General features: G+C 42.6%; 1 protein-coding gene across 3 annotated transcripts in view; it reads right to left on the reverse strand.

Annotated features, from left to right (window-relative positions):
* Positions 1–27,783, reverse strand: part of ptch1 (patched 1) — a 51,037-nt gene that overhangs the window by 16,353 nt on the left and 6,901 nt on the right. The window contains exons 1-14 of one of the 3 annotated variants that reach the window (XM_079690836.1): positions 17,736–18,015; positions 16,277–16,466; positions 15,792–15,858; positions 15,560–15,651; positions 13,890–14,088; positions 13,623–13,744; positions 10,014–10,161; positions 8,248–8,379; positions 7,882–8,037; positions 7,517–7,615; positions 6,280–6,405; positions 3,219–3,337; positions 2,120–2,792; positions 950–1,259 (exon numbers count right to left, since the gene is read on the reverse strand). In XM_079690836.1, the coding sequence (XP_079546962.1) occupies positions 950–1,259; positions 2,120–2,792; positions 3,219–3,337; positions 6,280–6,405; positions 7,517–7,615; positions 7,882–8,037; positions 8,248–8,379; positions 10,014–10,161; positions 13,623–13,744; positions 13,890–14,088; positions 15,560–15,651; positions 15,792–15,858; positions 16,277–16,466; positions 17,736–17,742 (2,440 nt within the window). In that variant the 5' untranslated portion in view covers positions 17,743–18,015. The other 2 variants (XM_079690837.1, XM_079690835.1) reach the window with 2 other exon arrangements.

A 27,783-nucleotide genomic window follows, 5' to 3' on the forward strand; every position in this document is an offset into this window, starting at 1 on the left:
TTCTCAACCACCAAACAAGACTTCAAAAGCCTAAGATTGGCTGCTTTTGATTCAAAGTCATCATTAGGAATTATATCAGTAACATATGTCTCCTTTTCTATACTACTTCTCTAATCCATATGTATATCACTCCCCTCCTCTCGTTTCTCCCCAAAGGCCCATGCTGTGGTCCGTCTGTGGGAGATGTTGTTTTGGGTCTCGTTCCTTGGCCTGTCTGGCTCCAATTTGTCCCACCATTGCAGAGAGCAATATCAGACACAGTTCTGTCTCTCTCACCCACACACTCTCTGTGTGGTTCCCCAGCCGCCTCACACACAGATTAACACAATGTGTTTTATCGTTACAGGCAAGTCAGCACTTCCTTTCTAATAATAAACCCATTTGAGAATCTGGGTGGACATGTGTAAGATAATATTCTTATTCAGTGGCACTTTACAATTCTTAGGAGCTATCAGTGGCGACAATGCAACAAACAAACCAGCAAAAACTGAATCTTGTCATCATAGTTATATGCCAAATATTACCAATGAATTTGAACGAAAAATGACAGAAACTAGCAGAAGCAGTACTAATCTCACTTCCTTCTCTATCAACCCCACTTAAGGATGACACAAGTGATTTTAATCAGACTACTTCCAGTGTCAATTCTGCAATCCCCTACTTCTGAAACCCTGCCCAACATCTTGTTTCAGGCAGATTCATGTCAAAACAGAAGAAAATTATGATCTCAAAACTGTTTCATGAGAAGGTAAATGATTACCATGCCTGAATTATCTTGAATAGTGATATAAAATAAAGAATTAATAACAGTGACATTAGTATTAGGGTTAAGTGATCTAACACGGACTCTGACCGCTAGTTCGAACACAAGGATAATTTTTCTCTTAGTGGGACCCAATCCACTTTTGGTGTAGTTTAGGTGGTAACAAGATATCGAGCTTAATTTTACCTTGAAGCCATTCCCTGAAGTAGTGAAGCCACATGTGAGGCAGCTCTCCGTTGTCCTCCTTCAGCACGTAGCGAACAGTGTGGAACCTCTGGTGGAGCTGGTGCAGCAGACGCTGCTTCTTGGGGTATTCCGCCTGCTGTGTCACCACATACATGTTGTAGAAGGAGAAGAACTTGAACTGGGCACCGATGAAGTCATGCTCGCTGGTCTCTCTCGGCACAATGTCTGTCAACTCCAGGCCATCCTTCACCTGGGTGGTCCCGTACAGACTGACTACCAGCAGGCAGAGGAACAGCACAATCACAACCACCTGGAAACAGGAGGAAAAGGATGGAGATCATCAATCAAATCACTGCCCGGAGTAAAGGCTGGACAGCTTAAGCTTGAACTAATTACTTCTGAAAACCATCATTCATATTGTGAATGAGTGAAGAAGAGAACATAAGGACAAAGTGCAAAATCTGAGGTACTAGTTAGCAACACGTTCCACACAATTCAAAAGAGTTGATAAGAAATAAATCCGATAAAAGAGCACAAATCAAGGCACTTGGTTTAAATTAACTTATACATTGGGTGTATGTCTGACATGGCAAGAAACACAAGCAGTCAGCTTATAGTACAGATTGAAATAAAAAGCATACAAAGAAAGTCAAAATGACTATCCAAATACTATGTTGTAAACTGCCTGTTTCAACTTTGATCTATTGCATGCAAGCAAGTTCATGCAGCAAAGTTGCCATGAAGGTCAACAATAAGGTTTTAATAAACCATTACTTTCATTGAAGTCATTCAGCAATATGATTAGTATTGGATTAAGGCATCAAATGAGCAGATTAAGCCATTTAGCAATATGGACACTGTGATGACAGGACCAAGAGTATGTCAAGTACAAGCACCATATGATTTCAGTTCTGGCAGGCTTTGAGACGACTGGCCACCCACTAGACTGAGGTCAGTCAGTGTGTGTGTCAGCTTATATGTGACTCAGATAGGACATGACCACAACGTCCACCCCAGATGTCCTCCTACTATTCCCTCTGGTGACTAACCACCCCTTTAAAACTATAACTAAAGTGAATCAGCACAAGCGCAGTCTTGCCTCACTCAGAAGCTTTTCCCCCATTCTTTCTCTACCCCTCTTTTCTACAGAAACACAGACAGTAAACGCACCTTGGTGGTTGGTTGTAGAAGGAATGGAGCATAGTGTCTCTCAGCAAAAGAGGCCAGGGTCCAGCGGGAGCAGGGGGGGTCGAGGCAGCGCAGGCCCAGAGAGCGTTCTCCGTGCTGGGACAACAGGTCCCGTGTGGAGCTGTTGTTCTCCGGGCCCTGGCCAGATGACGTGGGTGCATCGCCCTGAGGAGCTGAGCTAGCAGTTGGAGTCGTGGCAGCAGAAGGAGGTGCAGTATGATGATGGGAGAAGGGGGCAGAACCTCGAGACCCCCCATTGCCTCGGCTCCCACTGTTGTTGTTGAGATTGCCGTGGGTGCTGCTGCTGCTACCGCTGGGGTTGCTGCTGTAATAGTCGTTGTTAGGGTTACTCCTCGTTGGAGCTGCGTTCATGGGCTGCACAGAGATTTGCGAACTTGGCTCAGCCGTGGTGTAGAAGGCCTGGGTCCTGGGGTCGTACTCTGTCCTGAGCTGCACCGTGGACTGCATGGTGATTTGCGTCTGCTGGGCAAAGCCATGGCTGCTGTAGGAGGGAGGGGGGCTGCTATAGTTTGGGGGAGGCGTGTGATACGAGGGAGGGGGTGTACAATAGGATGGGGGAGGGCTGTAGTGGCTTTCATCTGCCCCATCCAGGTGTGCATGAGGCTCGATCTGAATCACCCGATTGGCAGAGGGACTGAAGAGATAAAGACAGGGAAGAAGACATTCAGATCAACTGCTTTGAAAGACAATACATGGAGGGACACTCAAAAACAATACAAACTTTCAAGGTTATGCTGTTCTAGATGTTCTTGATCAGACCCATGTTATTATGAATCCACTCTTCTCTCTCGCTGCCAACAGCATAAAATATAGAGCTGAGACACGACGAGGGAATTTAATAGTGTGTGTGCAGTGCACATCTGTATGATCGCCGTGCCAACAAGCATGCTCAGACTGGCAGGTAGGCAGCCTGGTTAAGTATAAAAAAAGACTGATGAAAACACAGTCAAGACAACTTAAGAAGTAAGTACTATTCTTGGTCTGATCAGAGTCAACCTTTTATGGAAGAATAATGAAAAGAAGAGCATAGACATGAGTGTAAAAAAGTTTGAGCACACACCTGTAAAAGCAGCAGAATATGTCGAAACGTCTGTCTTCTCGTCGGTAGAGGTCCATGCTGAGGATGGCGGGGAAGATGAGCAGCACCATGGCAAAGTTAAACACCACCACCACCGCAGCCTGCAGGAAACACACAAAGGCATGTTATGGAAAAAGTAGCTTTTATCACTATTTTGAATGGACTGTTGATGATCTTTTGTGTGTGTGAATTGCTTGATATATACGAGTCAAATTTAATTGAAATCTCCATTCCTGTTGCATTTCCGTTCATGCACAAGTACAGGCTTCAAACAGTGGGAAACCTAAATATGCCTTAAAATAACACAATATCAATCAAGGCAAAAGAGTGCCTAAATACAAACAATTCCTGTGTGCGTGTGTGAGTGTGAGTGTGTGTGTAATAGAAGCCAGTGCAGTGTTGTGGTTAAGTATTTGAAGGTGGTCCACTGGAGCATAGGGTGGGGGATGGGTTGGTTTAGCGTACAATCTGGATCTTGCGTCGTTGCCAGACCACTACGCACAGACACACACTCAGACACACACACTCAGACCACCCGAGGAGCCAGAGGCCCGCGGGGCCTGAGGTGATGAGCAGGCGCTGCGGCTGTACAGACAACACACACCCTTAACACACTCACACTGAAAAATGCACATACACACATGTATCTACTGCAATGTTAAAAAACTGTGCAGCCTCCTACTTTAACCACACCTTACGCCAACCAGACACACACATCCCTGCCCCCCCTCATTCCTTAGCTCAAGATTCAGTCAACAATAAGGTAGGGGAACACGAGACACAAAGCCTCTGTAAGTAGAGTAGAACAATGAATTCTCCTTTGGAACACACACACACACACACACACACACACACACACACACACACACACACACACACACACACACACACACACACACACACACACACACACACACACACACACACACACACACACACACACACACACACACACACACACACACACACACACACACACACACACACACACACACACACACACACACACACACACACACACACACACACACACACACACACACACACAGGGAGATGTATCATAACATCTGTCCTCGGTGCATGAATGTGTAATTTAGTGTTATCTGGATAAAGATCATGTGTTTTTGTTCATACTGATGAAAGTAAGAACATTTCAAAAAGAACGAAAGAGCGAGACATTCATCTATGGAGGAGTCGATCACAGGAAGTGCTTAATACTGATAAAGAGACACATGCACATACTAACACACATTTTATCAAGGCTGAGAGGTGAGTAGGACTGATTACGGGTGTGTGTGTGTGTGTGTGTGTGTGTGTGTGTGTGTGTGTGTGTGTGTGTGTGTGTGTGTGTGTGTGTGTGTGTGTGTGTTCCATAATAAAGATATGTATCAGCATAAATATCTGCATCACTGCAAGCTCTCAACCAGTCACGAAACCACAAGTGTAAAGTATGCATACTATGTGCATTTGTGTGTGTGTTATGTATGTATGTGTGCCTGTTTCCAAGTGTGTGTATTTGAGTGCATAACGAGGCTGCATGGATTAGAGCCATGGGGTAAATGGATCATGTTTGACCAACTCGCTGTACTAAAGCCATCCATCCACACATGCTAATATTGTACTCACTGTGGGGACATCTACACTGTGTGAGCATGGGTATGTTGGCTTGTGTGTGTGAATGTATGTCAAAGTGGGAAGTCAGGGGTATGAATGTACACTGAAAATAAAGGCATATATGAAACCAATAATACCTTTCATATTAACACTTCTCAAAACATTTTGAAATCGACTTTTGAATTAGTTCTTTGTGAGTGTTTTTTTGACCAATATGTTTTATAAAGATTTATTTTCCACTTCTGGTAGTTGACAAAATATTTTTGCAAGCTTTTAATGTTTACCCTGTAAGGTAATTACAACTACACAATAAACTAATTATATGTAAATATTTAGCCTAAAAACCTTTCTATAGTCCACCACTACCCCCAATAAATTGAACCTATTTAACACCCCCTTTATCTTTACTTCGGTTGCAGCAACTAATTATTAGACGGCCTTACACCACATACTGTGCAAAGACCAAGAAGGGAGGCAGACATTTGTTTTAATCTGAAATAAAACACAAAAGATTTAAAAAAAACTAATTGGACTGAAAGAAATTAGTATAATCAGAAATGTTCTTAAATTGGATAACAAATAATTCATTTATAATATTGGGCAATGGCCCAATATTATAAATCTAACATTGAATCTATCACCAAGCTGATATTTCTGTCAAACCCGTTTCGGCAAACTTATTTGTTTATATTCTGTTTTTAAAATCTATCATATATTTTCCGTCTAGTTCTCATGCAGCTGGAAAGACTCAGCCTTAATATAGGCATCTTCAAATGTTTTTACTGTTATTGCGTTCTCTTTACAGTATGTATCTCTCTGATTGAGTGAGTGTTTGTATTCATTTGGTGATTATTGGAGGCATTTTGTCAGACATCTCTTTTTGCTGTTCTGGTGACGTCTATAATGACTGACAGATGTTAGAAAAGTCTAAGCTCCCCTCCACACACACACACACACACACACACACACACACACACACACACACACACACACACACACACACACACACACACACACACACACACACACACACACACACACACACACACACACACACACACACACACACACACACACACACACACACACACACACACACACACACACACACACACACGGATATGCAAGTACACACACAAACATGCAGTGGTATTCACTGGACCCCAGCCACAATTTGGACAGACACCGGGCCCCCACTAAACAGCCTCAAAGAGGGAGAGGGAGGGTTGGATTTATCAAAACACACACTATGCCTCAAACACACATAAATACACAGCCTTTCAGTTTGATGAAAGAAATCAATAAAACAACTGTCTGGAAAAATCTGGAGCCAATGAGGACTGGAACAACACTGTTAGTGAGAGAGTGGCCCCCCTCGACTTATCTCTCTAACATACACACAAAAACACACATGAACTATTGTATATACCTGTAGAGAGAAGGCTCTGAGCGCTGGGATGGGGATGAGGGCTGCCATGAAGAAAGCGGTGACGTTGCTGATGGAGGTTAGAGCCACGCTGGCCCCTGTCCTCTTCAGACACTCCCCTGTACGATCCTGAAAGATAGGAGAGAGAGAGAGAGATTAAAGGAAAGGCCATGATAGCCAAAGGCAAACGTGTAATACTTGAGATTACTTTCAATTATCATAACACCGATATGACTGACAGTGATTGCAGCGACAGTGATTGCAGTGTTTCTTTAAGCCCTGAAGTGCTCTTAAATAATCCACCTGGGCACGTCTACTTCTGTTTGAAGACTTAAGGAAATAAATGGATTATCATTGTAATCATGACTGATGATTGACTTAACTCTTTGCTTTTTTTATATATATATTTAGTGATAAGCATGTACACCCCTTTAAGGTTTGGCAGCATCAGTGTTAAGACTTAAGGACGTGCACGACGACCACACAGGGAGTGCTTGTAGGTGTGTGTGTTTCTGTGTGTGTGTGTGTGTGTGTGTGTGTGTGTGTGTGTGTGTGTGTGTGTGTGTGTGTGTGTGTGTGTTTCTGTGTGTGTGTGTGTGTGTGTGTGTGTGTGTGTGTGTGTGTGTGTGTGTGTGTGTGTGTGTGTGTGTGTGTGTGTGTGTGTGTGTGTGTGTGTGTGTGTGTGTGTGTGTGTGTGTGTGTGTGTGTGTGTTAGACAGGACAGATCAGGTTCAGCTCTGTTTAGTTTTTTATCTTAACCACACAAAGGAAGTTGAGGGATGAAGGAGGCATAGTGACAAGGGCTAGAAGGGGAGAGTAACAGGGGGAAACAAAAGCAAGCAAATACTTGCCTGTGTTTTCCCCTTTCTGGAGATAAAGTTATTCCGTTCCAAAAAAAAAAAAAAAACACACACAGGCACATACCCAGGTGAGGTTGCAGATACCTACTCTATTTACCCTTTTGAAAAAGCAGGTTTCTGCCAGTGTTTAACTGTATATGCCTTGAGCTACTTGTGAGAAACACTTTTGATTTATGATTGAATTTATCCCTCTTTGGTCGCTTTTCATTAATCAAAAAAGGGAAATATTTAATATTGAGCATTTCTTAGATAAGCGGACTGAGTGTGTGGCACAGGTTGTTTGATCTTACATCACAGGCACAGACACGCTTTCACACATTCTTCTATTTTGGAGATAAGACAGCAGAGGGGGTAAGGAACAGTTTGGATGTTCGCCTCACCTCGAATGGGATCCTCTTGTTCTGTCCGGTCTCACTGAAGGCATGAGCGAGGAGGAAAACATCGTCCACTCCAACACCAAGAGCCAGGAAGGGTAGCACCTGTAGCACACACACACACAATTCATGAGCTCCAAAAGCCAAATAAATGTTGAATGTTTTTAGTTTCTAGTCAACAAACTGTTACATGTTGTAAGTATTACCCTACTAATTAATGTTACATTTTTTTGTGGATAGTAACATAGTGCAAAGCAGTCAGAAACAAACCGTTGACAATTTTTTAATGATTTATATAATCACGGGATGTCAAATGACACTGATAAACATTTGATCTCATTGTGTTAATCATGAAAAATGATGTGAGTTACCTGTGTGGTGGCAGCATTGAAGGAAATGCCCAGGAGAGAGCAGAGGCCGAGGCCAGCTGCCACTGACAGTGTCACCAGCAAGACCCCCGCCAGCCCAACAGCCCCCTGAGACTTGGCACAGTCCCACCGTAGCATGGTAAGGCACGCATAGGCCAGCTGGGACATACACCAAACAAGAAATCAAAGATTAAGTCAACTTATTACAAGGTTAGGTTAATCATCAAACATCTACCCTTCTTTTTTAACTTGTGTTTTCCTCAATCTAAGCCTACACATTAGCTGCTCAAAGCTTTATACAAAATCCATTATCCAAATAGAAAGTGTATTTGAAAATGTATTATGTCTTTTCTCTGGCTCTGTTCTCACCATAAGCAGATATCCACTGGCCACACGGATGACGCTGATGTCCGAGAAAGACTTGAGAATATCTTCCAGAGTGGTGGAGGTGAAAGACAAGACCTTCTGAGACGAATTTGCTGCAACACTCTGCAGCACCGCCTACAAAGAGAGAGGAAAACAGAGATAGAGATAGAACAATTACTGAAGAGAAGGTTTAAAATAAATAGTCATGCATTGATGGAGATATAAGAAATAATTAAACAAACTTCCAAGGCAAATAAGACATTTGGTATAACATGAAACAACAAACTGGAGGTTGATTTACGCTCAGTGCATCGGCAGCTCTACAAATGCTCACAGTCAGGTTAAAAGATAATCAGCCAAAGTTCTTAGATGGGCAAATATTGTGTTAACCTTTTACTTTTTCTCATTCTATTTTTTTAAATTAAAAAAATCAGTGCCGGTCTCTGCAGAACCAAGTTTAATAAAATGTTCCCTCTCTTTGTGAAATGGCCCTTCTTAATATAACCTAAATGGGTATAGCTGACTAATTTAGAGAACAAAAATGCACCGTAGCACTTTTCATACAATTAAACCAAAACCAGCAACAATAAATATAACTAAATCAATTGAAAAGGTAAGATATGAGACAAAAAAAAGTACAACTAAACACACTAACAAACCCAGACACAAATAGGAACGGATCAAAACTTTGCAAAACTGGAAAGCGCATTGGAAGCAATTCGCAGTATTTCGCAATAGCAAAAATAGAGCTGTGTATAGACAAACAATTAATAATACCTGCAGTGTATAAGGACCTGTTTTTGGTATAGAATAAGTAAATATCACTCAAAACCACACAGCAGCCCTAAGTATCAAGCTCTGCCTCTGTTGTAGGAAGCATTTGGAAGAATCTGCAGACAGTACCATGACCCATCCTCTCCTGCTCATTGATCAACACTGAACTGCAGTTACTGCTCAGTGGGGAGCTATGCTGGCTGACACACATTAGGAAACACACACTAGATCACACACACTTTTGCACCCATGTGTGAATTCGCACATGTGTAAGGCACATACTGACATGCATGCACATACTATCCTAACAGACACGCCTAACCATAGAGTAATACACATCACAAACACATTAACACAAACTCATAGACATAGTAAGACTTTTTGGCATCTTTTATTTCTTCGATGACTGCTATAATAAACACTGAGTTCTGATAAACAATCACACCTCTCTACTATCCATCAGTGGTCTCTGGGCCCCAAGATAAATGGCGCACACACACAGATACACACACACACAAGGTCACACCATGTTGAACAGAGGTTGGGGCCCCCAAAACAAAGACAAGATGATGTCACACATGAGCCACCAATGGGGCCACAGCTGGGAAAGAGATTGTGTGTGCACTTTTGAGTGTGTTTGCATGTGTGTTTGTACATGAGTTAAAGAGTTAGAGAGCAAGAGCGCGGGAGAGAAGGAGAGAGAGGGAGAGAGAGGGAGAGAGAGATATCCAGCCCTCCCTTAATGTATTCCAGACATGCTCACCCTGCTCTATTGCTCCTCTCTACTGAGGAGTGAGAGGAAAGCTATAGGCCTATACCACACACCAACAGTGATTCTAGTATCTATCAGGGGCCCTGGCTTTGGATGGGGCCTTTCCATGTTCACCTGTATCCGGTCTTAGATTTACAATGTGGTTGTAGAGGATTTAGGGTAGATTTATTTTCCCTTTTATGGATGTGTCTCTCTCTAGTTTCTGAGTGCTTTGGTCCCTTACCTCAGAGTATTTCCTCTGCCAGGCTTCCAGTATAGCTGCAGCCTTTTCTTCATTCCAGTTGATGTGGGAAACCTCCTCATAGCCACGAAAGTGCTCAAACATCTGCTTGGGAGTCATCAGCTGGAACATGGTCTGTAAGGCTTGGGCACTGGAAAGGAGGGAAGGAGGGAGGGTGACACAGGGAGAGGGAGGAAAAATATGAAAGGGATAAAAAAGGAAGGTCAAAAATACAGAGGTTAATGAGGTGCAAGCTTTGACTGACAACATAATGTTTACAAGGGAAGATCTGAAGGTGATCCGCTGGCTTATGGATTGTGCTTTTCACATAACAATTTTCCAGAGCGCAAAGAAACATATTTTAATGTTTGCTTCAAACAACCACTTATCCATTTATAGAACAAAAAATAAACCACTTGGCATTATATAATGCACCTAGTCTCTTGGGCTTGCGTTTCCATCTTTATTCATCTGATAAAACAATACTTTTTAATAACAATCACTATCCTCAGAACAGAACCGCCACAAAACCACTGTTCATTTCATTTCCATCTTTATTTTGAACAGATTTTGAAATAAAAACATATATAAAAAAAAAAATTAAGGCGATCTCTGGGGCCATAGATCTCGGCTTCCGTTACGGATAATATAGCTTCATATTTGGCGAAGTATATTGATCTGTTCTACACTAAAACATGGCACAGGAAGAATGTGAATATACATGTCATTTATGCATCTATTTGTCACGATCAGTCTATGTTTTAGTTTGTCTGTCTCTGTTTCTTGTTTTATTTTGAAAAGTGTTCCCCCTCCCGTCTTGTCTGTTACTGGTGATTGTGGTCACCTGGTGCCCTGTGTTGTCTCCTCCCCCCTCACCTGTGTCTTGTTGGTTTGATTAGTCTCTGTGTGTATTTAGGTTCTGTTTGCTTGTTAGTGTGGGTGTGAAATCCTTGTGGTTGCCGACTGTGTTCAGGTGGACAGCAATATTGAGGCTGTGAATCATGTGTCAAGGATGAATAAATGCCCACACCGGGTTGTATTTGGACGTTCTCCCTCTGCCTCCTTGCTTGGTCGGGCCGATCAATTGTCAGCTTCACAAACAGAATACCGTATTGGTAGAACACAGTTTTTTTAATTTTAATTTGTTTTTTAATGCAAATTGTCAAACAATATTTTATATATTCAACAATATATATATATTTAACAAAAATACATTTTAACAAAATAATAAAAATAATAATAGTGTCCAAAAGGGAGCAGGAGGACGCAGATGCTGATTAATTCCCACCCCTCACTCAACTGCTGGTATCCAGTGTAATGAGGAATGCACCATCATGGTGCATACATTAGGACATTACTATATAAGATGTATAAGTAATTTAAAGAAACATTTGAAAACACTGAAAAAACAGAAGATGATTTCAAATTGTCAAATTTTAGAAGCCAAATGAGCTAGGATTAGCTCGTCGTTCTCTTTATGAATGCGATCTCTGTATTATGCGGATAATCACAGTAATGGTGGCAGTTAGTAAACAAGATGTAGGAATTTAGTGCCAGCACTAACAGCTCAGTGGACTGAGCAACTAAACCACACACACACACACACACACACACACACACACACACACACACACACACACACACACACACACACACACACACACACACACACACACACACACACACACACACACACACACACACACACACACACACACACACACACACACACACACACACACACACACACACACACACACACACACACACACACACACACACACACACACACACACACACTAATGACCCAATCTTGCCAAGGAAAAAAACAACCACCAAACAAACAACGCACCCCACTGTACTCTGGGACCAGTATGCGTGTAAATGTGTTTGGGGGTTTGCCTTTGTGTGTAAATGCATGTGCAAACTTTGCAATTTCATATTATTAAGCCACTATTATTAACCACTGCTACGCTGCTACGCTGACGACACCCAACTAATTCTGTCCTTTCCCCGCTCAGAGACCCAGGTCGTCGCACGCATCTCTGCTTGCCTAGCAGACATCTCTCGGTGGATGTCTGCTCATCACCTCAAGCTCAACCTTGACAAGACTGAACTGCTCTTCCTTCCGGGAAAAGATTGTCCCACTCTTGACCTAACAATCAACATCGGCACCTCTGTTGTTTCCCCGACTCAGACTGCAAGGAATCTGGGTGTGGTCCTAGATAACAAATTGTCCTTCACTGCAAACATCGCTGCTACAACCCGCTGCTGCAGATACACGCTTTACAACATCAGGAGGATACGTCCCCAGCTGACCCAGACATCAGCGCAGATTCTGGTCCAGGCTCTCGTCATCTCACGCCTAGACTACTGCAACTCCCTCCTGGCTGGTCTACCTGCATGTGCCATCCGACCTCTGCAGCTCATCCAGAATGCAGCGGCTCGTCTGGTCTTCAACCTTCCCAAATTCTCCCACACCACACCGCTCCTCCGCTCCCTTCACTGGCTTCCAGTAACTGCTAGAATCCACTTCAAGACACTGGTACTCGCGTACCATGCTGTGAATGGATCTGGCCCTTCCTACATCCAGGACATGGTTAAACCGTACACCCCAGCACGTGCACTCCGCTCTGCGTCAGCCAAACAGCTCGCTGCACCCGCACTGCGAGGGGGACCCAAGTTCCCGTCAGCAAAAACACGTGGGTTTGCTATCCTGGCTCCAAAATGGTGGAATGAGCTCCCCATTGAAATCAGGACAGCAGATAGCTTACACATCTTCCGACGCAAACTGAAAACTCATCTCTTTAGACTCCACTTCGAGCGATAGAATTACTAACAAAGCACTTATATACTAATAAAGGGCTGGCTTTCTAAATGCCAGTTGAGTAGCACTTGAAATGTTTGGCTCTATGAAACCTGATGTACTTATATGATTCTGTTTTCTTAAAGGTTGTATCTTCCTGGTCGAATGCACTTATTGTAAGTCGCTTTGGATAAAAGCGTCAGCTAAATGCAATGTAATGTAATGTAATGTAATATTATTAAGCGGCTCATTTGGATAGTTGTAAATCTCTCCGCTTCTTATGATTGATAACATTTGCATGCTTTTTATTCCTGTGTTTGTGGCATTGACTCAATGTTATGTGTTTTGTAATGAAGGGCATACAGCGTATTGCACACATACAAATGTGTACATTAAGTATCTCTAATCGTATTCCTGGAGCTGGTGCTGGAGAGAAGTACATGTACCCAAAATCACTGTATATTTGGACAAACTTGCCAGGCAATAGATCACAGTGTGTGTGTGTGTGTGTGTGTGTGTGTGTGTGTGTGTGTGTGTGTGTGTGTGTGTGTGTGTACATGAGTCTATATGTAAGGGTAGAGTCCAAGCAGAGCGCAGAGCTTAGCAGGAACAGCTGGAGCTCTAAGATTTCAATGGAATCTGCTAATGACTGCAAGATTTACAGCACACCGTGCACACGCATGCATGCATGTGCCGTTTCCGAGAGCATAAAAGAAACAAAAAACGCACACTCTTTCCAGAATAAGCCCTGCAGGGATCACAGCAGTGTTTATGAGGGTGTGTATGTGTAAGTTTGGGTATGTTACCTGAGCAGGGGTCCGCTGCCGTTCTTGGTGGTCCCTCCTACGATCAGCTCCTCCTGCCAGTGCATGTACTTCCTGGATAGACCATGGCAGCCTCCACTCAGAGCCCTCGCCACATCGAATGGCTGGTGCAATAAAAGCAACAGGCGAGAAAAATACCTGTCAGCAGCTTGTCTCAAACCCAAGACTTTATGTTTTACCAAAGATATAAATGTTGCATGTGTACACATATATTAAGAGCCTAAAGCTTGATCCAATATGTGCGCCTACCTTGGTTGAGTTCTTATTGGGCGCAGTGAGGGGGCAGTCGGGGTCAGCAGGGTTTAAACAGGGCCTATCCATGTAGCCGTGTCCAACATCTGCCTTTTCCAACATCTCCTCAAAACCATCCACTGGGAAATTAGCTTTTCGCAAATCCTCAAGGAACTCCTTTGGGTCAAAGTTGGTCCACTGAAGAGGGTCTTTACCTCTGCAAAAGGTAAAAGTAAACAAGAATACTGTTTTATCGTTACTACAACCATGTTTTAAGATGCTGTGTTTCTGTACCTTATTGAGCACTAGTACTTCTTGTTAGTTAGATAGTTAGTTATTATCATATTGGAGATGATTAATACAACTGTAAAAAGTAAGCTGGAATTGTCCTTTAAGGGCGAACACATTAGATACATCTACAAAATTAATGTTTATCTACAATAGTTACATCTTTCTGTGAAAAAAAGGCAAATTCCTTGGCCAATTAGATCCGAAAGAATATTCGTTCTTATTTTGTTGCTATCATGTGTTGGATGTGTATTTTAGGACATCAGTGTTCGAGGCTGGAATGCATTTGTCAGGTGTTATCGCCTCTAAATTTACCTCAGACAAAAAATAAATTAATATCTTTCTTGCTAGGTGACAGAAAACAATATAAGAGACACATTCCCATGATGCAATGGCACAGTACTGAATTCCTTCTCCAAACCAGTCCTTGTCTCTCTAAGCCTAACACATTCCAATCTCCCTTTCTCTGAATCTCTCTCTCTGTGTCATTCAGACCACATTGTACGTGCTTAACCAGGCTTGGGTTATTATTCCCAGCCTCCCAACCAGAACATAGTAAAAACCTTATTTACCATTTGGGACACACACACACTTTGATTATACAGATGACTCACACTGATATACTTTCACATGTCCACTACACACATGTATGCACTGGTGAAAATGGCGCACACACACACACACACACACACACACACACACACACACACACACACACACACACACACACACACACACACACACACACACACACACACACACACACACACACACACACACACACACACACACACACACACACACACACACACACACACACACACACACACACACACACACACACACACACACACACACACACACACACACACACACACACCTGCTGAGTATTACTGTAGCAGCAGGCCATTAGCAACAGAAGGGGCAGACAATGGTGTGAGGCCCAGGGCTGGAGAGAAACTACTGCCAGCGATACGCATGCCAGCCAACACTACAATAGAGCCTTCAGAGGGGACGACACACACACAACACACATGTGCACACACACTCTTGGTCCTCTTTGGTGGATGGATTGATCCTGTTTCGGCAGCTTCTACTAAAGGGGTAAAAACAGGATCTAGAGATCCAGATCTCCTCCTTTCCTGAACATGTCTGTATAATATAACCTTATACAATAATTCCATATCCATAACTCATGACATCAGCGGTCAAAGACATCATTTAAATCAGTTTGCCTTACAGTAACAAGAGCTTATGTGTGCCAAATTAGGATTCTTAGAATCGATTATTTGGCCATATTACCAGAAATTTGACCTTGAAAGAAATCAGTCTGTTTTGATTGTGCTGACACATCTTAAAATACAGATTTTGTTTGGTAAAAAGGACATGTTGGTACTTACGGTAGATAGACCATTCCAGACTGGAGCTTGGCTCCCTCCCAGAAACAGTCCAAAGGGGTGATGATGAGGCAGGGGTGTAGCTTTTCTATGATCTAATTGGACACACACATGGCCCACACACAGCAGGTTTCACACACATTAACAACAGGAAGTGTATACAGGAAAGACCAAAAGATGGTCATGTTTCAATATATTGCAGACAGTAATACTAAGTTAATCATTTAAACCTTACCTGGTCCAAATGACTTTCTGTGACTAGTTCTCCTGATTTGTAGCACAAGTTTTCTAATTTCCATTGTCTGAAAAGGAGAAAAGAAGAACATCATGAGCCCCCTTAGGCTAGACTGAGCAAATAAAAAAAAAAACTTATTTCATCATTATGAGGAATTGCTTGAAAAAAGCAGCTGAATCCAGGTACGCTGCTGTATGTCCAATATATTCTGTACAAGGACAAATATTGGCTGGAAAGGTGTCCGATTATTTGAAAGCAGTCCAATGCAATACAACAATGCCGGAAACTACAAACTGAGAGCTTCATGTATTTGTTGTGGGAATACTTTATTTGATTTCATTAAATCGCCCTTTGAGAAATACTTGTGTTTTAATAAAGTCAATTTCAATTGTCCATAAGTGGAATATTTGATGCTTTTATGATGAAGACATACAGACATCAGGCAAAGCTGGAACACAGGTAGACATGATTGAGAAGTGAGTTACCTGTTATAAAGGTAAACATGAACTCTGCTGGCTCGGAGAGCTGACTCCAGGTGCTGTAGGAGCGCGTCCACTGTTAAAACATTTGCTCCGTCCTCCCGCGGCGTCTGGATCATCAGCTGAGGGTTAAACATGGCCTCCTCGCCTATATTCTGTCGTGTGTACGTCAGTTCCCGGTTCACACGCCCACCAACTGGAAAAACGAGAGAGAATGTGTTTACATATGCATATTCAAAACCTTGCACGGTTTGCAGGTGGTTTGTATTAGATTAGTATACAATAGAATACAATGTTTATTACATTTAAGGCTCAACATTTACAGCTATTTATGGAATGTTACCCAAAAAAAATATATAGATCTTGTAAAAAGAGATATAAAATGATTTTAATGGTGGCCTCAAGTCCCCATTCGTTTAAAGCTTAGAATACCACTGTTTGCAGTTAACTAGGGGTGCACCGAATGGGAAATTCTTGGCCGAAAACGATACCGAAAATAGGAACCGGTTGGCCGAAAACCCGAAAATGATTAATAGAAATATATATATATATATATATATATATATATATATATATATATATATATAATGTATACATTTTTTATCAATGTTGTTCAGCTGTCTGGTTATGGAAAAATAAATGATTATGGCAAAACTTAACTTAAATAATAATCACTATTATGGGTCCATAAAACATTTATTCAGCACTTTTGAATGCATACAGTACATTAATTCCAAGTCAAGTGCATTTTCTCTGTAGGATAACTACAACAAAGTGCATTCAGAACAAAGCCAAGGTGCTTTAAAACTGCATAAACATCTAGGCCAGTCGGCCTACAACAAAATAGTGTAAATAAAGACTGTAACAGCCAGGCCTTCAACAACAACAAATGCACCTATAAGTGCAGGCATACAAATGTGCAAACTGGATAAATCCACATGAATGTAACTATTTACAAATGAAATTACAATTGAATTTCAAGAATCTGTAAATAAGGCTGTCTGTCCTCATAAGCAAAGTAGTAAACATTGTATAAAGATACATAAAGTGAAAACTGGATACAAAATCCACAATCAATTACAAATTAAATGACAATTTCAAGAATCTGCAAATAAGGTGGTCTGTCCTCGTGAGCAATGTAAACAACATTGTATCATTTAGATACCGAAAGTACAATATATTGAACACTGTGCTGCTGTCATTTCCCCCTAATGATAACCTGAGATGGTGAATTATAACTCACAATGAAAATCGTTCAGGAAAGTGGGTATAGAGTAGACATGTAGAACTAGATAAGCTTATGATAAGCCAGCCTTGTCTACTTATTAAGGAAAAGTGGGAGGTTCTTTTTAATGAACAGTAGCTTCTCTGATTTATCAGCAATAAGTCTGTTCCTCTTCTCATCAAGCACATGAGAGGCAGCGCTGAACAGTCTCTCGTTGTCAGTCCTTTGATTTGATCTTACTCCTCATATTTGTCCGGGTGTTTTGATTTCAAGTGGTGGAGTAATCCCGAAGTGGTGAAAGTCTTTGCAGTTACACCCCCTCGAGAAATGTCAGCTGAACACGTTTTACAAATCGCAATCCGCGCCTCTTTCTCTGATATTTTTAAATATCTCCAAGCGGCAGACATGTTGGCTGTGAGCCAGCCGCGAGCATGGTCGCGCGCCGTGCTTGTCGCCGCGTTTTGATTACGTCATCACAACAACACGTTAGCTTACCAACGTAACCCTGTTCTCTGACATTCGGTGATATTTTTTCGAAAGCCGAAAGGGCCTTTCTAACCATTTTCGGCCGATAATTTTCGGCGGCCGAATATTCGGTGCATCCCTACAGTTAACTAATTTATCTTCCATATTTCCAATGTGGACCTTGATTTAAAGACTAGTCTAGTGTCTAGGCTTCATCATTACATCCAGATCATTACTAAAAATATCTAATTTTTAACCTTAAAACTCTTTGTTTTGAATATATACTTTTCTTACAAAACTGAAAATAATGAGCCCTAATCAAATAGTTTTTGCAATAATAATAATTTGATAAAAAATGTATGTAAACAACAGTAAGTGAGACATCCTGAACACAGCTGTACCATTCTCTCTCAAACAAACACATACACCAAAAAAGCATCATGTGCTTAAACATCTGTGACTGCAGAAGAGATCTTGTGCAAATCAAACCCAAAGACATCTCAACCTTATCGCACTTGTATCTTAAACAAAATCACTTTGCTTACAGTGAGCTTGTATCACTACAAAGCTAAACATTCCAATTCCTTTGAATCCAGAAGAGCAATATCACTAACAAATTTAAAAACAAGCCAGTAGCGCCAGAGCATGTTGACTACATATGTGTGTGACAGTATGTATGGGTTTGATGGAGAGAGAGAGAGAAAGAGAGAAAGAGAGAGAGGCTCTTTTCCAGGCTTAGCTCCCAGTATCGTGGTGGGACTAAGCCCTGTGCGTGCGCTCTGAGCTCTAAGCTAGCCCAAGCTACAAAAGCAGCCTTTCAGGGCCTTTAGTTGCCCTGCTCCACCCCAGTACAGCCAAGGCACATTTAGCAAGGTCTCTCTTCCAAACACACAAAAACTTAAGCAGGCAATTGCAGTCATGTAAGCATGGGAAGTCAATTTTTCAGCCAAGAGTTCACTTTTTATTAAAATGAAATGTTTTTGTGCATGTTTGGGACTTGATGAAGCCTTATACTTGTGTGTGTGCATCCTTCAGTTCAGTGTTTCAATGTCTGATTTACAGGCAGAGGATTTAAGCCCTTCCATCATCAGTGACTGAAGGCTCAGTGATTTATAGTCATCTTCTTTTACTTGCTCTCACACAAACACTTGCGCACACATACACACACTCAAAATGCCTAGTGAGACGGCCGACTGTGTGAAAACTCCATCATTTTATTATGGCTTAATCCAATTTAACAATTCCGCTCAATTTGTGCAACAGCACGCATAGATTGAATATTTTCAACCCATTGTAATGGCATTAATGTTGAACATAAGCATGCCTGTTCTGCTGAGCTGGACCACCCAGTCAGACCAATGGAACAGGGAGGGAGGGGGCCATGTCTTGGGGCATTAGGAAAACACACTTGATTTATTTTTTTCTGGACCCAAACAGCATTCCCATCTGATCCTGTCTGAAAGCATGTTTATAATACTCATCACTAATAGCAGGCCTAGACTAACCAGAGCGACATGCTTTCTGCTGCTAGGCCAGCTACACGGCTACGTTACAGCAGCGCTTTCTTCAAAAGAGCACGCATGGAACTGATTTAGACCTTACGCACACTGACAGTGCACTAACAAGTCGACTTGTCTGGTACACTCAACGCTCAAATGCAAAAGCTGGCCCGAGGCTTGGTTAAGGTGCACCGCCAAAGGGGAAGCATGGGAACACGGGTATGGTGAAAGAGGTGCTTACTTTCTCAGTTTCTATATGTGAAAGGAGATAAGGGATAAGGGAAAAAGATGGGAGGGAAGAGTTTAGAAAGTACTCATTTTTTGTTATGAACACATTCCAAGTTGTGGACTGCCACCCAAAGACCTTAAATTTACAGCAAGCAGCGAGGAACAGGACAAGTCAAAGGAATGTACTCTCTCTACAGGAAACAGCACATCACGGCCTCTGGCTTAGAGAATTCCACACTTCACGAGGTTACAGCGTTTTGGGGTCAACACTCACACAGCCTTGGGTGAAATTAACACCCCAGCTGGACCAAGAAAATGTGTGAGTGTGTGAGTGTGCACTGACATACTGGCGAGCGTGTGAGTGTGTGTGTACACACACAGCTGTGTTTCTTCAATGACACATATTCCCATATTCCTTCTCCTAAGAAAACTGGTTGACCTCGGCATGTGTTGATATCTTGAAGGTGTCCCGCTCCAGGCTCAGCGGCTGTGACCTAAAACAAAGTGTCACGACTTTCAAATGCATCCCATGCTAGGTTCATGTCTCACTCACTTCTTTCTATTGCTTGTTCTTTCCCTTCTGCATCACTCACTTTGCCGTTTATCCATTCTTTTACAACGATTGGCAAATAAATTAACAGCTGCTGGAATGGCAAGTCTCTTAAGTGGTTGAACAGAAAAGCAATCAGCCACCATTTAAAATAACTGTTACTAAGAGTGACTCTGTAAGTCACTCTTTAACCATACATTTAAAATCTTTACTGGTCCCAGTTTTTCAGTTGATGGTTGGTCTTCTGTGATAATTTAATAAGTGTTCAAGATTTAGACAAAAAGCAATTTAATCATCTCAAATCCAAAGTTAAAAACTGTTGTTATTCATATGCCCTAAACGTATGATTTTTGACTCCTCATGTCATCACAAGCCAGCTCTTAATTTACCGACATGTTCAAATGTTTAATTTCCAGCTGTGTGTGAGTTATATCTGCAGATGCATGATGTCTAGTGAATGTTCAAAAACACTAAACTAAGCCGTTATAAAAAAGATATACCTCCACAGAATCAAAGTGAGAAGAGAACAGAAGAAGAAGCAGGCCCATGTGTGTCACTGTATTGGAGCGCTCAGTGCGGGTATTCAGTGTGTTGCATAACATTAACCCTTGGCCCCCCCATTATCAAAGTAGGGGAACGGGGGGCGGTAGGGACGAAGGGAGAGAAAGTAGGTTTCTAAGGAACTGACATCACCCCCCTTCCTCCTTTCAGTCCCGAACTCCCCCTCATCTTTATACTCTCATTTTCGTTCTCTTTGCTCTATTCACAACTACTCTGTGATTGGCCAGATCGTGATGGCAATCAGCCCGGCCCCTCAGTCAAAGGCAGCCCACCCCCTTTTCCCCTTGCCAACTTTCTCTCTTTTCCATGCAACACACAACAGCATAGACCCACCCCCTGCACATCTCCTACTCCTGAAAACGGAAACATCCCTCGCTTTAAGGGAAAACACACAACAAGGGCAAACAACTCCTACACCTCTTGAGTATGATGCTAGTATGAAAATACACTCTCACGCTGTGCTGCTCATGCACTACATACAAATATTTCCCTTTCCAATAACAAAATCAGGTAATCAGCAGATCCAGAATCTGTTTGATCGACTGCGACTTTCACTACAACTAACAAAGGTCTGATCGAATATCTGACCAAAAAGATGCTAAATGTCTTTTATCTTTGTGGGATATGTACCGTACTGTATGTATGTGCATATGGCTGCAGACATCTCTGTGTGTGTGTGTGTGTGTGTGTGTGTGTGTGTGTGTGTGTGTGTGTGTGTGTGTGTGTGTGTGTGTGTGTGTGTGTGTGTGTGTGTGTGTGTGTGTGTGTGTGTGTGTGTGTGTGTGTGTGTGTGTGTGTGTGTGTGCAGAGAAAGGATTAGCTGGATTAGGCCCCCTCTCAGTAGGGACCCCCTGTGGTGAGGAGGAAGCCCCCCGAAACCAGGTCATCTCTTTGCCACCAAGTTTACAGCGACCTCCCATACCCTGAGCCCCCTATACCGCTGAGGATATGCAGAGGTCTATACAGCTCTCTGCAGAACGTTGTTTTTAAACTAAAAACAACGTGCTGTTAATAAATGCATGTTTTTGTGTGACCCTTCAGAAAAGGTAATTGTTGGGAAGGATATGTCAACATCTCCATATACAAGACAAACTCAAAACAAAGTGTTCTCATATGTAAAATCAGACACAGCTGCTTATGCTAACACTGAATTGTAAGTTACCAAAGAGGTTGAGCAATAAAAGACATATGTACAAAAAGGCATTCCAAGGATGCACTTGTGTTGTTTCAAATCTGGGTTTCATCACTCTTTTAAAAACATCTTATTGGACCTTGATTGTTCCCTGCTATGGATCCATCTGTTCAGGTAGGGCTTCTTTCCTTATGCCCCCCCCCCCCCCCCCCCAACGTCAACACCTCCTCTCTTCTCCTCCTTCCTGTTTGTCTCCTCCTCAGCTGCTAGTGCCAATCAACTGACAGAGTGTTGATCACACCTGTTGCCTTCCTCCAACGTTGGCTTTCTTCTACCTTTACCATCTGCTTCCCCTTGGGTTTTTCTGCTGCGTTATATTAATGCTGAGACTGAATAGTATATAACAATTTTTAAAGACACATTTAGTTGGTTTACATAATTTTGTATAACTTGTCTTTTCCATCGAGCCACTTTCTCCTATAGAGTGGCAAAGTCCCTCCCCTTCCGGTGGACCTCCATGGGACCTTATATCGGAAAAATAATGTATTGAAGTCAATGGCGAGATAAAGATTACCTTTCGATCCCGTTTGAATTGTGCCACGAATGACACATATGATGTTTGTCAATTTAAAAGATAATCTTGCAAGTCAAAAAAATTAAAATGTGTCGTAAAACTGTGAAGTTACACATTTCTTTGTGTGAAGTGCTCAATGAACTACAACTCTGGTCTTGCACACGTCACCAACACCAAGATGGCCGTCACGTTGGTACATTTCACCTCTTTCTTTCAGAATGAGGCGAAAAGTATTAAAAGAGGTGAAAATGACTACAAGTCTGGGCATGTTGAGAGCTGTACATACGAAAAAGGGGAGTTAGTCGGTTCCGTAAGAGCCAGCATGCGGGACCGGCTTTACAAGGTTTCGGTGAGTAACACGAGTGTAATGTGTACCGTTAATGTCAGCTAGCTAACATTAGCTAACAAGCTACACTCCCGTGTTTTGTTTTAGTTGAGAACGAGCAAGAGGTACTATTCCTGGTATGATAACAACCTGGTACAAAGCACACAGGCATCTTGTTAAAGTAAGTAAGTACAGTAAGTAAATGAATTTTTAGCTATCTGGAAGGAATACATCAGTTATGACAGCACTTACGCGACTCTGGGATTTGTAGTCTTTCTAGTTGCGTATTTTTCATAATCTTATATTTCAACAGTTTTAAGACAAACTTTGAATTTTTTGACATGGAAATGATTTTTTAAGATTGACAAACAACATATGTGTAATTCATGGCACAATTCAAACGGGATCAAAAGATAAGTTTTCTCTCTCCATTGACTTCAATGTATTATTTTTTCGGAATAAGGTCCCATGGTGCGGAAGTAAGTTGTCGTGACTTCGCCACTCTATTCAGAAATGTAATACATGCTGGATTGCATTAGTAGACAAGCAGCAGCGAGACGTCACCATCTACACCCTCTATTCTTTGAGATGTCACTTGCACCCTCTCTATCTTTTGCAGCTGCATTATTAAGAGAACTAGCAGTAATAGTTGTGGTGGTCGTGGTAGTAGCACACACAGCTGTATACAAAGCAGTAATAGTAGTTTTGAATGTGAGTTCTGCAATGCAGGTGTGCACACAGTCACAAATATGTGATGAAAGGCCTCACTGAGAGACGAGACCCAATCTGACCCATGCTGAGCCCCCTTCACTCTCTCGCTCCCCTTCTTTTTCTCTCCCTCTCCTTTCAGTTTACAAAGAGGAGGGCGCTGCCACACAGAAGAAGAAGAAGGGGGAAACATGCAAGGTAGAGAGTAGGTGACCACAAAAGAAAAGGAAAAAAAGTGAGAGGATGAGAGAAAAGAGAGAGGTAGTTAAGGAACAGAGTGGAAGTGCTCTGATGTGCAGCTGGATCTGAGAGTCTCCTCATGCAGCTACACACACCCTAGCACCTCAACCCCTGACACAAATGTGACACCCCAGCTGCCAACCCCTGCCCCCCACCCAACCCTCTCTCCGAACCCCCACCCATACCACCCCCCAACTCCAGCATTACCATATGTATGGCTCCCCTCGCTCCTGATTATGCTAATCACCTGTCCGGCCCCTGCAGACCCTAAAATGGGTGTATTTAGCAGTCGGCTGGCTCCCAATGCAGCTTCCCCTGGGCCCGAGGTGTACATTCACACACTCCTCAATGGGCAGATTCTTCCACGTTGCTGCCCTCATTCAGGTCCCACTCTCTCCTCCCAACCCCCCACCCTGAAAAAAGTCCTATTCAATGCCAATGGATTCACAGTGCAGTGGAAAGAGTAGTAGGGCAAGAAAACGGAAAATCTGTGTTTGTATCATGTGGGTGCATAAGTGCAGATGTTGTAGTTCAATTAACAAAACTCAACAAATGTGCAATTCATACTGCCATTGTAAAAGTCATGTAAATATGTAGAAACTCTACACAGATATGGTAGACATTTTAAAACAAGAACAAAAACTCCATCCATCTCCAGTTCTGTCGGGGAAAAATCTCATCCTGTATCTCCTGTCAGTACCTGTCCAATGCAAGCCAGGTGAGCGATCTCTCCCTGCTGCATTTACTGCCATCTGATTGGCCCGCAGCCCAGCCATAACAGACCGTGACATGAGCCTGAACAGCCAATCTCATCCAGCCATCTTTCTGTCATTTCCTGAAAAGATGGCCAATGATTTCAGGTATCCCAAAATCAAACATTCCTAAGTGTGTAATACAAGACACAGAAACAAAGATAGTGTGAATGGAAGAAGACAAAAGTAAATGGAATCTCCTTACCAGTTTTCCATTCTTGCATTCATGTTTTTATGGTTACCTTTGCACTTTATCTTTTGTTTAATATCATTTGAAAATGGATACTACTGGTGCCAATTTGCAACATTGGTCTCTGCCAAAGTCAATACTTACAACTGAACTGCTCAATGTAGGGTCAACTTTGCGTTAACTCAGTGTTGTGTACAGTAGGTTGAAGAAAGTGGTTTGGTTAAAACATCGTCCCACTGGGACCAAAATCCATGCCAAGGACATGCATAGGAGTAAACTAAAACAGTTAAGTGGTTTGGAAAACCAGCTGCAAGATGCTTGAACACTCCAGTAAGAAGATGGGAATTAGAAAGTTGAGTTATTATTCACTGCGATTCACCAATTAAGACCATCACTTTCACTCATCACTTTGATTAAAAGTTAATATAGAAATAGTCATAAGAGCAGCTTTAAATAAAAACAATTTTGCAATATGTAATACAGAAAGGTATTGTCACACAACTGCTGTTCTGTACTGTAAGCAGATCTGGGCAAAATCTCACACGTAAATGTTTAAACAGAAGAAAGGACACAATGACAGAATAAAAAGTTATTCCCGTCAGGCCTTGTTGCACTAAATAACACAACAGTCGGGTCACAAGTTCCCAACGTCCTCAGGCTTCAGTCAGACTTGCAGGGCGGTCTCGGTACAGGAGACTATTTCACTCTGACACATACTGACTCAATCTGGAGCTGCAAACCTCTCAATCATCTAAGAGAGGAAATGTTTTATATCACTGTATCTTTAGGCCTTGCGTGTGCATGTGTGGTACTTGTGTTATTGCAGTTGCTGACAGATTCTATGACGTTGTGCTATAGGAATTGCAATGAACTATACTGCTACGTACGTAACCCAAGTGTGCCAGGGGGGCTAAAAAATTCCAACCTCACACACGGTTTGGAGATGTTTATAGTATGTTTGCATGAAAAATTCTCTGCGCTGCAGTCTGAAAAGCATCAATCCACACCCCAACCTTTCTCCTGGTATACGGTAGGCACTGCAGCAAAAACACAAACACACTACCGCTACTATACTCCTGCTTCTTCCCTTGCTCGGTCTCCCCCAAACACACACACTCTGCTTCTGCTGTTTTGTACTTTCTCCACCCCTCTGGCAGTCAACGCTGTGAGGGAGGGAAGAGAGGAAAGGGGAAGAGGGAGGGAGGGAAGGGGAGGGAAGGGAAGGAGGGAGGCCAGACCACCCTGCTCTCATGGCAGGGCTGAGTGTTTACATTGCCGTGGCTCACTCTGTAATACATCTGGCATTCTGAGGCCACTCTCTCCAGCCAGGGACGGGGGAGTGGTGGTGGTGGAGGGGGAGGAGGCTTGGGTAAAGAGAGAGACCTTTCTGGCAGAGAGAAAAAGAGAGGGATAGAAAACAGAGAGAAAGAAAGAAAGAAATAGAGAAGGAGGTAGAGAAGGAGTTAGAGGGGGAGGGTAATTCTCCCCACAGTCTCCTGTGGTCGGTCATTCGCAGGGCTCTGGTTTTTGAATAAGAGCGCCTGAAAGAATGCAAAATGTAAACAGAGAGCTTGGAGGCATCTCAGGATGTCGTTTGTGAATGGGAGTGCATTTGCCTGGAGCACACACACACAAACACACACAAACACAATAACACACACCCAACATGGTTAGCAAGCACATTTTTTAAAGTTATTACAAATTTACTTGGGGTAATATACACTGAACTGTTTTCAAATGAGGGAGAGCTAGCTTGAGAAAACACTGCTGTAAGTCTGTGTACAGTACCAGAGGCGCAATGTTTCCCCACACTAAATCCTTCACCAGCAAGCCTGCACTTTTCATCAACTCGTAAAGTTTAACACAACACGCTGGAATGTTATTCCTTCTATAGAGGCTTAATGCTGTTTGTAGTGAACGGATAAACACAAACTTAATTGAGTCCAGTTTTAAAAATGTTAGAAAGGGGTGCATGTTTGCATGCTCACATTTGTGTGCGACAGAAGATGGAAAGAGAAAGATAAATGACTGTGTGGCATATTCTGTACAAACTAGGAAAGAATATTGGGTGTGGGCACGTTTGTGTGTTTGATTGCTTGCGGCTGCTGAATGAAAGCAGTTGGAGATGGAGTGTGAGGGAGAGAGTAAAAGAAAACTAGAGAAAAAGGGAGGAAAACAGATGAATAAAGAGGAAAAATTGCAAAGAGAGGCCCATCAAAATAGCCTGCAATGCCAGCCCTGGTCAACCACCTACTCATTCACAGAACCCAAACTCCAAAGCCTCTCTGCATATGTGAATGTGTGTGCATGTGCGTGTGCATCCAAGCATGTATCAATGCTCCCATACACATCAAAAGCTGGATAATTCAATCATGCAAACCACAATCCTCTCAGTGGAGACGCCACATTTAAGGCCCTCCTCCTCCTATTCCTTCTCCTCATTTTCGTCCACAAGAAAGGATGTCATGGCTTCTTCCGCATGCATTTAACATTATACCGCTCCATTCTCCGCTGCCATTACCAGCAAAACAACAAAACAACCACCAACTCTGGGTACTCAACTCTTAATCGCACTAGATATAAAACAGACATGCAATGTGGGGAGGGAGCTACTTTAGAGAGAAAAAACACGTTTGGTCCATGTTTGGTTACAGTAATTCAGAGATTAAAGCAACATCTATCTCTGATTCACTGCCCTCTGCTGGAGGACAGATGTCAAAAGGTTAAGCATGAGTTAGTTAACTAAAATACTGATACAAGAGAGAACAATGCATAGTCTCCTAACAATATGTGACTCATGCGATGCACACACATACAGGACACAAACAATGCCTGGTGACAGCTGTGACTTGCTGCATTTTCCCTCCCATCCTCCACCCCTTGCCTCCCCTCTGCTGTGAGTCTTCACTCTGCACCCAGGCCACAGGGCGAGTATCAGGTGAGGTTTTAAATAGCGGGGCCTCTACGAGATGACCTCAGGGTCCCAGAGGTCTACCCTGTGGCCCCTAGCCTCTACACGCATGTCCCCCAAGAAAGCGCTCCGGGACCAGGGGCCTCCCCTCAG

Source organism: Notothenia rossii (genome assembly GCF_949606895.1).
Source record: "Notothenia rossii genome assembly, chromosome: 6".
Lineage (NCBI taxonomy): Eukaryota > Metazoa > Chordata > Actinopteri > Perciformes > Nototheniidae > Notothenia > Notothenia rossii.